This window comes from Meriones unguiculatus, chromosome 2 (genome assembly GCF_030254825.1).
Source record: "Meriones unguiculatus strain TT.TT164.6M chromosome 2, Bangor_MerUng_6.1, whole genome shotgun sequence".
NCBI lineage: Eukaryota > Metazoa > Chordata > Mammalia > Rodentia > Muridae > Meriones > Meriones unguiculatus.
In genome coordinates, this window is record NC_083350.1 from 107,846,378 (window position 1) to 107,859,096 (window position 12,719).

The 12,719-nt window shown below is 42.3% G+C and overlaps 1 protein-coding gene across 3 annotated transcripts in view; it reads left to right on the top strand.

Moving 5' to 3' along the window:
* Positions 1-12,336: 12,336 nt before the first annotated feature.
* Positions 12,337-12,719, top strand: part of Kitlg (KIT ligand) — an 87,697-nt gene continuing 87,314 nt past the window's right edge. Inside the window, exon 1 of one of the 3 annotated variants that reach the window (XM_060377960.1) lies at positions 12,337-12,553. In XM_060377960.1, coding sequence (XP_060233943.1) covers positions 12,539-12,553 — 15 coding nt within the window. In that variant the 5' untranslated portion in view covers positions 12,337-12,538. The remainder of the gene's footprint in view (positions 12,554-12,719) is intronic. The other 2 variants (XM_021654635.2, XM_021654634.2) reach the window with 2 other exon arrangements.

A 12,719-nucleotide genomic window follows, 5' to 3' on the forward strand; every position in this document is an offset into this window, starting at 1 on the left:
AATCTCTCCTGTGGAAAGAGTGAGGTACAGGCAGGTTCGGGAAGCTACACCAAGGTTCCCAGAGAGCAAGCTGAGGAGTCAAGATCTAATCCCAGTTCTATCACCAGCACTCTGGGGCTCCTCCTACTACAGAGGAGAAAATGCCCTGTTAGACACACAAGCTGCACCTTCACTTTCATTTAATAAACAGCCGCAGAGTATTCACGCTGTATCATACAACCTCCTTATGCACTTTCACTTCTCTTCCTGGCTGTGAGGCCTTTTCTCTTTTTCTCAGAGTCACTTGGTCTCCAGAAACCACGTGCTCCTCTCTTCCCAGTGAAGAAGGTGTGTGTGACACTATCCACCCCCTTTCTCTTTTACAGCAGCTCTCCCTCTATCTTCGTAGGAGTTCAAGGATGATCTCTCTTAACAATGTAGATCTTTGATGCATGAGATTTAGGTGGGCAGCTTCAGCAGAAGGATGAATTGACAGAAACTTTTTCGTAAAGTTCAAATGGAAAAACTTTGTACTTCTGAAAATAATCAGGGTTTTAGCCAGGGCTCTTTGTTCTCAGTATCCTGGGTGGTAGGCTATTCTTTAGTGAACCTTCTCCCTAGGAATCCTTCTGTCTTCAAACACCTTCTCTAGGCTCACTGTTGGCGCTTTCATATCTTATTTCTGCTCAATGCAAACTTTTTTCATTTCTCCTTTTTTTAGTTAGCACCACTGGAAGCGAGATGAAGGCAGCGTCTCACTTTGCGCTGAGAGTTCATCAAGATAAACCGACCAACACAAAGGTTACAGAGATGATATTGTACGGCACCTAGGAAGGTCAGGTAACCAGAAACCCAGTAACAGGGATTAAGGGAAAAATCAGCTCCGATAATCTTCAGTTTCCCATGTTCACCACGAAAGGGCTCGGTGCTAGCCTGACTATTTCCTTAGCTCTACATAAAGGAAGCTTGTTCCGCTTAGAGACCTTCATTGTCATGAAATCAGTCATTTGAATCAAAGTCCTTAGGGACATTTTCCACGCTGAGAGTACTGCTTTGAGAGGTGTTTAATTATCCCGCAGTCCTGGGAGGTACCCAGCATGCCTTAGGATGTAACAAGTTACCTTTTTACCTTTCAACCAGATAAGAAAACTCTGCAGTGTAAATACTGGAGTAGCAGATATACTTTACTCATTTCTTGGTCCACACATGTTTTTATTTGACACAAAGAATTATTATAGCACAACATTATGCTGCGAAGCCTCGCAACTAGAAGGGTGCACTTTGAGGGTTGCTGAAACACAGGTTAAATCCTAGCTCTGCAACCTTGAATAGGACAGGTTACCACTCACCCCACTGGTAAAGATGATCTTTCTCTCTCTCTCTCTCTTTCTTTCTTTCTTTCTTTCTTTCTTTCTTTCTTTCTTTCTCTCTCTCCCTCCCTCCCTCCCTCCCTCCCTCCCTCCCTCCCTCCCTCCCTCCCTCCCTCCCTCCCTCCCTCCCTTCCTTCCTTCCTTCCTTCCTCCCTTTCCTCTTTTTTTTTTTTTTTTTTTTGAGACAAGGTTTCTCTGTGTATCCTTGGCTACCCTAGACTGGCTTTGTAGACCAGGCTGGCCTGGAACTCATAGTGATCCACCCATCTCTGCCTCCCTGAGTGCTGGTATTAAAGGCGTGCACCACCACACCCGGTTGTCCTATCTTTCTTTCTGTAAATAATGACCACATCATGCACAAATGGATTACCTAAAACAAAATAGTAATGGTGGCGTTGTGTAACCGTTTTCTCCCATATTAGAACATTCCATCTCACAGGTGAGCTCCTAGAGTAGGGAGGTAAACAAAAACAAAACAAAACACAAAATGCTTAAAGAACTCCCCCAAACTGACCCACCCCTCCTTGCTAGGGTAAACAGGAGGATCTGGGGAAAAGAAGACCGCCAGAAAATGACAGCTGAGTTGCGGAAGAAGAGTTTGAGACCAGACCTGAGTGGCTGCTGGAAAAGGTTTAGAGGAACTCAGGCACCTGGGAAGGACAGTCTCCATCCTGTTGAGCTGCACACAGGCTGTGCAGTGTGTCCTGGGTTTCCCAGCTTTTGTGAGCTGTCACCCATGCCAGCTGGGGTGGGCCTTGGTGATGCCGCTGTCTTTTCCTCATTTCTGCACCTGTAAATGACCATCCACCGATATCCCTGTTGGTAATCCCAACAAAACTCAATGTTTCACCAAGCTGGACAGCGGTGGTATTTATTCTTGGCTGTGTTGTGGGTGAGCAGAGTGACATATCCTCAGGAAAAGTTTTATCACACAATAGTGGTGAGCACCACTGTGCAAAAATAATACATTTGTGGTACATAATGCTTGGGAGGGGCTCATAAACGATTATGGATTGGATGCAAGGCCACTTATCATACACGACTCGGGTTCTTTGTGGTGTAAATTATGTGGTCATTAGATCACAATGGAAGCAAATCATAGATTTAAGTTTTACCACATATAAAGACATTATAAATTTCCCTATTATAAAATGTAAACGAAGTATGTAAAGTACACAGTAAAAAAAATTTAAAAATTTTTACATTTAATATTTTAACATAGAGAATACATAATTCTTTTAGTCCCCAATTCCCAAGAATAAAGTAGACTCTCTCTATAATGTGATGGGTAAAAACTAGCTAATGATGTCATTATAGGTTTTGGGAGAAGGATGAGGACATGGTGCATCCCTGTGGATGTGCAGGAGCTTGGGTGCCAATGGCATACATGTGGATGATAGAGGTCAACACCAATTGTCTTCATCAATTTCCTCTCCAAATTACTTTTTAGATAGGGCCTCTCACCAAAGCTGGAAATCACTGAATGGCTGGACTGGCTGGCCAGCAAGCTCCGGGGATTTTCCTGTCTCCATCTCCATCTCCCCAGGGCTGGTATTAGAGTGACCAGAGGAACTCAAGCCCTGATGCTTGCAGAACAGGCACATTCTCCACAGAGTCAATGCTCCACATGAATTTTTCAACAATTTACTGGTGCGTAGGCAAAAGTCAGGCCATACAAAAGATTCTCAGAATTAACCTCCAGATCAGGGTTTGATTGAATTGTTCTCTTAAATTCTTGTGGGAGGTGTTTGTCTAAAATAAATATTTCATTAGAAATCCTCCCACTTCAGAAGCTAGACTATTTGAGAGTATTTAGGAATCAAGTTGTTGTTTCTATTGCTAAAATGTTTGGATCCCTGTGAATTCCCAGACTTTGCCTTTTTGTTTGTTTTGTTTTGTTTCAAGACAGGGTTTTCCTGTGTAGGCTTGGGTGTTCTGGACCGATTTGTAGACCAGACTGGTCTCTGACTCAAAGTGATCTGTCTGCCTCTGCCTCTCTGAGTGTTGGGATTACAGCCGTGCACCACTAAGGCTGGCTTTCTCAAACCTTTCTTAATGACTGTACCTCTAAATTAATTTTAGCCAGTCCATCTATCCTAAAGAGTTTTAGTTTACCAATGACAACTCTCTTTTTGGATTAGTGATAATGATTAATGAAGCACTATTTTCCCCACCACAAACTTCCTACATTCCCTTATAATGTACTCTTTTTTAATATAGCCACACATTCTTTTTTGTGATATATTTCCAATATTCACACAAAAACTATATCCTAAGATAGATTTATGTAATTGAAGAACTTGCATTAGTGTGCCCTAGTTCCTGAAAATTTCCAGTTAGAGTTTGCTTTCCACCTATGCACTGGAAGGTCTCATGTAGGATGCTTTTAACCCTAGGGATGCAGAATACTACACAATACCACCTTGAATGCGGTAAGGGAAACGGAAACTTTCATAGCAATAATAAATGCAATTTGAGCATGCATTGTCTATCATTAAAAAGAAACCATTTCCCTAAAAATTGCTATTTATGACAATTATCACCTTATTTTCATCCACTGTTTCACCTGGGTTATATGAGATTTTCCATGAAGCCTCTGGAACATAAATAACAGTCCTGGATGGGACCAGGAAAGAAAAACGGAGAGTGGGTAAAAATGAGGGGTTTATGTCAATGATGATGGCAGTTTTGGGAGTTCACAGATAGTTCTAAGCCTGGTATCTTTAAAACCCCATAGCCTTCTATTCCTTTAAGGTTTCTGGAGAGTTGGCTCAGAACTGGCCTAGCTGCACATAACCTCTAGAGATGGAGGTCACTGCAACCAGTCAGTTTCTAGCAGAGAGAAAATTCAGACAATAAGGCACATTGTTAACAAGCATCTTTTATCCAAATTGATAAGTGGTTTGATGACGCTGGAAGAACACGTGAAAAATCGGCTACTTGTCTGAGCAAGCTGAACAAGGAAACAAGAAAGAGCATCTGCAAGGCCCATTTCAGAATGTGGAATGCACAGTGTCAAATCCATCCATCGTTTAGCTGCCTTAATAGTAGATCTACGTCTCCGCCCCGCACAGAGATGAACAGGAGTGCCACAAATACGGTAATGACAGCTTCCCCCTTCTCTGTTTGCATTTTTATTATTGTATTTATTTACGGAGGGCACCTGGCATGCCACAGTGAGTGAGTAGATGTCAGAAGGCAACTTTCAGGAGTCAGTTCTCTCTTTCTACCTTTGTGGGTTGTGGGGTTTGAACTCAGCTCACGAGGTTTAGCAGAAGATGTTTCGACCTGAAGAGCCACCTCATGGTCCCTGTTAATTTTGTAGGGAGAGTACATCTTTAGCTAGAACATTTCAAATTCGACTACCCATGCCCCTGCGCCCTTCACTGACATTGCCATTTCAAAAGTCATACACCCTTTCCTTCCATTGTTCTCTTGATTAAAGAACATTTTGGCTTCTGTTTAGAAAAAAAAAAAAATGAGTCATACAGAACAAACCTGTCAATTAGGCAATAAGCCATGCTCTAGCAACCCTCATTTAAATGCTTCTTTAGAGGACACATGTTTCAAAAATTGAATATGAAAAAAAAAAAAAAAAAACACCAGGCCCATAAACTTCCTTATAACCAAATAATTGAAAACAGATGACGTCCTTGCCAAAAATACTGCCCTCCCAAATTTATCTAAAACATATAACATTCATCAGACATAGAGAACAAATAACTAAATATACACAATAATATATAATTATAGATATGTCGTACATGGTAATGAAGAAGAGTGATGTAATAAAATATATGAAAATCGTTGTAGTTCTATAAGACATTTCAACATCCAAATGTATACATACAGTTTTATATTGTGAGAATATTGTGAGAGAATGTTTCAAAGTACATTCCCAGAATAACACATCATGTAAAAAATCAATTTTACCCTTTCTTTTCTGAAAATTTGTTATATGAATAATCTTAAAAACCATCGGGGCATTGAAATGGTTTCATGTGTGAAGGCTTTTGTTACCACCCTGATAACCTATGTTTGATCCCAAAACCCATGTAACAAGGTGGACATCAACCAAAGGCCTGGGTCTCCAGTCTCCTTGTACATGAGCATATCTGCAAACACTTGTGAATACAGTCACACAAGCATACGTGCATCCAAATAATTAAGTATTAAAAACGTATAAATCACCCAATCCAGTGAGTTGATGCATGCCTACTGTAGTTCCACCAACTTAAAAAGCTATTTTCTGGAGCCCTGGGATTTTAAGCAAACCTGACAAGAGGGGACTGTGTCTCAAAGTTTTCTTTCTTTCTTTCTTTCTTTCTTTCTTTCTTTCTTTCTTTCTTTCTACCTCTTTCAGGAACAGAATGTTTTCTCTTTCATCTTTATTGGCAGCTCTACTTCTGGATTTGCTGGACCAATTCTCATAAGTCAGGTCTACACATGTAAATTGTGTCTTCATTCTACTACCAATGGGCTCATTTTGGTTCTCAGATTTCTTTGTATTGTTTTTCCAAATTAGTTGAGTAACCATATTTTACCAAAATTCTTTTTCAGTTTTAAACCTGTGTTCATGAAATAAAACAGTTTCTAAAATTTGTAAAGAGTAGAGAACAGACTAGCACAAATAAGTAAGTTAAATAAAGTGATCACATTTTTGTTAAATTAAAAATAACATTAAATTCTCAGTAGAGATAAAAATGACATGAGGTGAGGCTTCATCAAGTCTTTTCTGCACGCTCTCTCTGGAATATTCTGTTAAATCTTCCACAGCTCATTTTATTGTTTCCCTCAGTGCATCTTGAGAAACACCCTTCATTCTTCCCAGAGTGGAGGAGCGGAGTCTTGCGTACTACAAATTAATGTTCCCATTAACAGTAAACCTAATTAAAATTGTAAGGAATGAGCAACCACTCTGATTCAAAGAGGAAGTGATATATGAGCCAGGCTTCAGTAATGAAAAGATTTCGGGCAGAAAATGAAGGAAAGGCAGCTTCCTGCTGAAGGAACAATGAGCACAGGAACAAGAGTATGAGAGAGCAAATGTTAGTTAGCTAACAGCAAGTTGGAAGGACTGGGGCGTGCCATAGATGAGCCCAGGGAACGCTACATACTGTGACCACATTGTGAGTGATTTGTTATCAGTCTTTCCGCCAGTGAAATGAGCCAATTCAATACAAGTTAAAGTATATAAATGCAGGTTTATTGGGAGCAGCTCTAGGTGGATTCACCAATTCCAAGGAACACGGCCAGGGAGCTGGGCATGCAGAGCGAGAAAGGAAAGTGCACACACAGAGAGAGGAAAAAGAAAGGGCAAAGAAAAAGTGGGGAGGGGAGGGAGAGAGAAGAGAGGAAAAACAGAAAGAAGGAGAGGGAGGGGAAAAGGGAGAGGGGGTAACAAAAATGTCTGGTTATATAGTGAAGAGCTTCTGGGAGAGGGAAAGCCCCACCCCTGGGCTGCAGAGCTCCGGATTGAAGTCAGGGAATGCCAGCCACGCCCTGAAGCAGGTAAGGGACTAGGGAGAGTCTTTAAATAAACATACATCTGTAGGCAGTGAAGTGACATGGCCAGATTTGTACTCATGTGACAGCAAATTTCACAACAAAGTTGAAATGCTGTCCATGGATAGTCAGGTGAGATTCACAAGATTTCTCTGAAGAAAGTCAGTGATAGGAATGGACAATGAGTTGGAAGAACTTACTGATAATGTTGCAGTGTCTTGGAATAAATCAGTTATTGACTATTACTACTTGTGAATATTTCGGTAAAACAGTGCTTTAGAAAAACATTAATTTTATGAACATTTATTAACCCTATGAAGGTATGTTAAAATATTTGTCAACTGAATGAACCAGTGAATATGAATTATTACTTCTGATAGATACCCAGAAGCTCATTCCCTAAGACTCATTTCCCCAATAACTGACTCATATCTGGCCTCAGTAACGTCATCAGATATATATTTGGAAGAGTCCCTATGTTCACAGCACTAGACACTAGAGATAAAATTATGAATGAAGGAAGGTACACAAAGTCTGTGGTTTTAAATAAAATGATCACAAAAGCAAACAAATGTAAAACTACAGCTGTTTTGCATAAAAAAGGAATTCATTATTCAGTTTACATTAAGAGGAGTTGAACAATTGGATGCCATCAGTAGCAGCTTTGTTGGTGAAGAGAATACGGGGTGCATTGAATTCAGACCGCAACACTGACTGAGCAGATACGTCCTAGGCAAAGACTAGAGAGTGGAGGAAAGTGGGCCAAGCAGAGGCATGAGGAAGGGAGCATGCGCAAATGCACTGAGAGCTGGAATTGTGGGAACAGGAAAATGACTTACCTCTTGGGGAGCTCAGGATGTGCCGGGGAAGACTTTCCTATACTCTGGATTCTCTGTGACATGAGCAGTGGCAAGCCACCAAAGCTTTTCAGAAAAGATGCTTCTACAATCAGAGAGTGATTCTTACCTCTTGGCCTGTTCTCCTTAGTTATCTAAAATTGGAAACAGACGACGCAGCCCTTCTGGTACCATATGCATAGATAGTGCAGGCTTCTGTTCAGGGTGCTGTTTTACAAAAGGGAGGTGGGTCGTTGGATAAAGCGCTTGTTACCCAAGCATGAGGATCTAGGTTCAGATCATCAGCGTACAGGTGAAAGCAAGGCATGAACACATAGGCCTGTAAGCCCAGCACTAGGAAGGGAGGAGACCGGCAGATTATGGGCACTCGGCCAGTCAAGATAAAACTGGTGCTCTTCAGGATCAGAGCGAGACCCTGACTCAAAAATATAAGCTGGCAGATCCCATGTGTAGAGCATTGTCTTTCCACATGTAGGTGAGTGTACCTCACACACATATGCATAAACACAGATTCATCACACATGCACACACACCACACAGAAATGTGCACGCAAAGTCAACATATTTATCTCAAAGAGGACAAACAGAATGATGAAAGAACACACCACAGGTCCTGGGTTCAAAGCAAAGATTTATTGTCTGTATTTTCTAAGTTAAACATACTTAACAACAACAAAGTAGTAAAGCTCCTCCCAATTTTTCCACTAATTGAATTAATTTCTTAAAATGCACAAAACTGTCTACCAATAGCATCAGAAATATAGAAGACAAGAGACCTGGATGGAGGCTTTCTACCCAGCACGCTCCATCTTGAACTGTGTGACAGGGAGCCCATTGCTTCCATGAGAAAACACCCCCGTGTTCCTCCTCTGTTGGACGTCATCCGCCTGTTTCTCTTCTGATGAGGACTACGTGCCAACCTATATCTGCTCATAAATACCAACCATAAAATGTATTGTTTCTGATCCAATCCTCATCTCAGAATGAGGACTATGATGTTTGGTTTACTACCAGCTCTTCCCAATCCTTTTCATGTCTACTTTAGATTCCCCCAACTTTCAAGTCCCTCGGTTGGACCACAAAAATGACACTGTGGTAATGACAGTCGATCATGTGCTGCATGCTTAGACAGTACAAACAGCGGATTTTTAATATTCTCACCCCTCAAACTATATGAGAATGCAGGTGCTAATTAGTTTGGTTTTTAAAATTTCACCATAGGGCTAGAGAGATAGCTGAATGAGTAGGAATACAGATTGCTCTTCTGGACAAACAGGGTTCAAGTCCCAGTACCCACAAGGCGCCCCACAACCATCTGTAACTCCAGTTCCTGGGAACTTGCCTCCCTGGGCAAAAGCATGGTTCATAGACATACGTGCAGGAAAAACACCCATAAAAGTAAAAGTTTAAATACAATTTAAAGTCACTATATTTATGTATATATTTATATTTATGTATATATTTATGCATATCTATCATGTTGAACATTATACACATGCAAATTTTTATTTGTGATTAGCATTTGAGAAATGTAAATACTTGACTTCAAAATAATTTTTAAATGCTTTCCTGTATTGTTTTTATTCACGTATGTGTACACTGTGTGGGGAAGAGCACACATGCTACCGAATGCACACCGAGGACGGAGAGCAGCTTTGTAGAGATGATGTACTCCTCTTTCCACTTTTACGTGGATTCCAGAGACTTAATTCAGGTCATGGCTTTTGCACTGCATCTTACCTGCTAAGCCATTGTGCTGGCTCAAATAAAAATAATCTTTTTGTAAAATATTTATGTTTATTCACATTAATATATATGCATGTCTGTGTGTTACTTGTTTGCAGTGCCCGTAGAGGTCAGAAGAGGGGGTTAGCTTTCCTGAAACTGGAGTGACATCCACTTAGTAGTTCTGGGAGCAAAACTTGGATCCCCTGGTAAAGCTATAAGTGGTTTTAGTAACCGAGCTAAGTCCCCAGCCTCACAAAGTAACTTTAATGGAGGAAAACACTTGCTATGCCCCAGCTATTTAGATTAAGCATTTCTTTTTAATATTTTATATATTTGTATCCATTCCTGCCCGCTTCTCCTCCTCCTCCTTCAACACATTATGTGTTACAAAGTGTTACTATGTAGACCTGGATGGTCTGGAACTCAGAGGAATCCACTTGCCTCTGCCTCCTAAATGCTGGATTAAAGGCATGTGCCACCAGGCCCAGCTATTGTTTGTACTAATTCTTAATAAAGACAGTTTATGCAGAAAAAGTTTAAGCATCAATTTGAAATCATTTTTACATTCTGTTGATCTGTTACATTATTAAATATACGTTCTGGCCTACGCTCATGTTGTATACAAGTTCATGAACTTAAAGCCATCTCAGCGTACTTGTGGTTCTGAATGCCTGGCTTTGAACCTCGGAGGCAAATCCTTACAGTCTGAAGGGGAATCTGAAAAAAAAAAAAAAAAAAAAAGTCAAACTTCCCCAAAGTCATCTCTTTAGATCTCAGTGCAAATTGTAGGGATAAAGATCTTTTGTACATACAGCAGGTATTTGGAAGATTCTGTCTGACAAACTGAAGAGACACGGAAGGGCTGTGTTAAGACCAGGATTACCAGGGAGGAGCCCTTATTTTAAGATTTTCCAATGTGTTTGTATTTGGTACTGTTTTAACCTTCCTGCTTCTTCTAGTCAAAATGGTTTGCTGCAACTTTTTGGTTGAAAGTAAAAATTAGTTGTATAATATTTTTAGCTTTTTTTTTCTGGTTTCCCACACCAAAATTTAATGATCTGGTAATGGAAGGACCTACCCTTCCAGGTGGGAGCACCCACGCAGGGTGCACAGATTAACCTCCACTCTGTTCCCGACAAACTTGCAGATGAGTGAAGCAGACCTCTTAGCCCTTGGAATCCGTGATTTATGTTCCCTAGCACTTCCGTTAAGAATCCAGGCTGCCAGTGGAATTCAGATTGCTAAACAATTGCCTTTAAAGTGGGGATATTATTCTTATTACTCAGGTAAACCAATGCAATCTCCTAAACCCTTAGAAGTGCCATAGGGAGGCAGACCAGAAGTAAGCATTGTCTGATTGGAGACTTAGTTCACTGTTGCTGGCTTTGAAGATAAAGGTGGCTGCGTGTGCTAGGAACCTGGGCAGCCTTAGAAGCTGGGAAGGCAAGGAGTTCTGTCACTCAGCCTGCCTAGAGGAATGCAGTCTTGGCAACCGCTGGTTTTTCCTCAACAAGAGGCATTTCGGACTTTTGACCCCCAGCGCTAAGATGAAAGCGTGATGATTTACACCACTTAATCCGTGTTAACCTCTCGCAGCAGCAGTAGGCAGGTAGGACAGTGAGTTTGACTTATTTATTTATTTATTTATTTACAATGACAACGGAACTAATCAAGCCAAACTGGAATACTCCCCTCTTATAAGAATGCCTGGACTCCCATTTATACAGCACACTTGCTTCAAAAGGTTACTGATGGGGATATTGGGTTAGTATTTTCCTTATAAAAATAACAATATGCTTTTTTAAAATTATTCCTCAGTTATGTGTAAAAAATATTGAAGGGCTTTTGGAAAATCAAGAACATTATTGTTTGTCATATTTTTTTTAAGGCAGTATATGCAAGGTTCTGGATTTGAATCACTGCTACTTGACTATTTGGGAACATTAACCTCTTGAGTCTCTTTCTTAATCTGTAAAATGGGACACACCCACACAAACACACACCAGGCTTACACACTAGGTTCACGGGAAAGTGATAATTTATTCATAGTTCTTGTACAACACCTAGTATGTAATAAATCATCCATCGCATAATGGTGTGAGCTATCACTATGACTGTTCCATTACCTTTTCCATTTTACAAACTTTCCTAACCAAAAAAAAAAGACCTTTTAAAACCCCTGCTGTGAGAACAACCCACAAGTTTAGTCTTTTTCTTTCAATTTTGTTTTCTGAAAGCACCATAGCAAACTGTTGAAAATAGCACCTCCCTAAGTAATATTTGGCCCTGCGTCAATAATTTTGTCACTAAAGTAATTGATGCGAAAAAAAACAAGAAAAAAAAAGAAAGGAAGGGAAAGGAAGGAAAGGGAAGAGAAGGAAGGAAGGAAGGAAGGAAGGAAGGAAGGAAGGAAGGAAGGAAATAGACTGGTTCAGAATGGCTAAGACAAGGATTGTAATTAAAACTTTCTTGTTATTGGTTCTATTTCCCCGAGTCCGGGCAGAGAAAAAGTCTTCGCCCAGAACCAGGTGTGCCCCACCACGTGGCTCCAGAGCTGGGACCCTCTCCGGATCTCGAGGAGCAGCGCGGGTGCCCGGACGGGGCGAGGTGAGCCTGCTGGGACTGCCGGAGCCCAGCACTCTGCGCGGGCGGCCACTGCAGGTTGCTTGGCCGCATCCGAGACTCCTCGCGCCTCGGTGGACTCTGGCCAGCACCCGGGCAGGGGACGCACGAGGCCGGATCTGTTCAACCTCTGGGACGATCCCCGCCCTCCAGCGCGCTCCCGGGTCTCCCTGCCCCGCCGCGACTCGCTGCGGGCCTCCCCGGGGCTCCGGAAGGGAAGGAGGCGTGTCCGGAGCGGGCGGGCGGGAGCTGTATAAAAAGCGCTGGCGGCGCAGCCGTCCGGGCTTCACTCGCAGCGTGTCTCTGGGACCGAGCGTGCCGCGGGAAAGCAACGGCTGAAGACGGGGCGCTGCGCTCGGGCTACCCAATGCTGGAACTATCTGCAGCCGCTGCTCGTGCAATATGCTGGAGCTCCAGAACAGCTAAACGGAGTCGCCACACCGCTGCCTGGGCTGGATCGCAGCGCTGCCTTTCCTTATGAAGAAGACACAAGTGAGTAGGGCACGCCCGGGAGGAGCTCGGAGGCTTTCCAAGAAAATCGGCGCCCGGAGCCCCCGGCAGCCCGGCGCGCCCTGGGACCGGCAGCCGGGCCATGTGGGGCTGCGCCCGCCGGGTGAGCCAGAAGGCTGCGGGGGACGCAGGCATCGTGAGCAAGCCG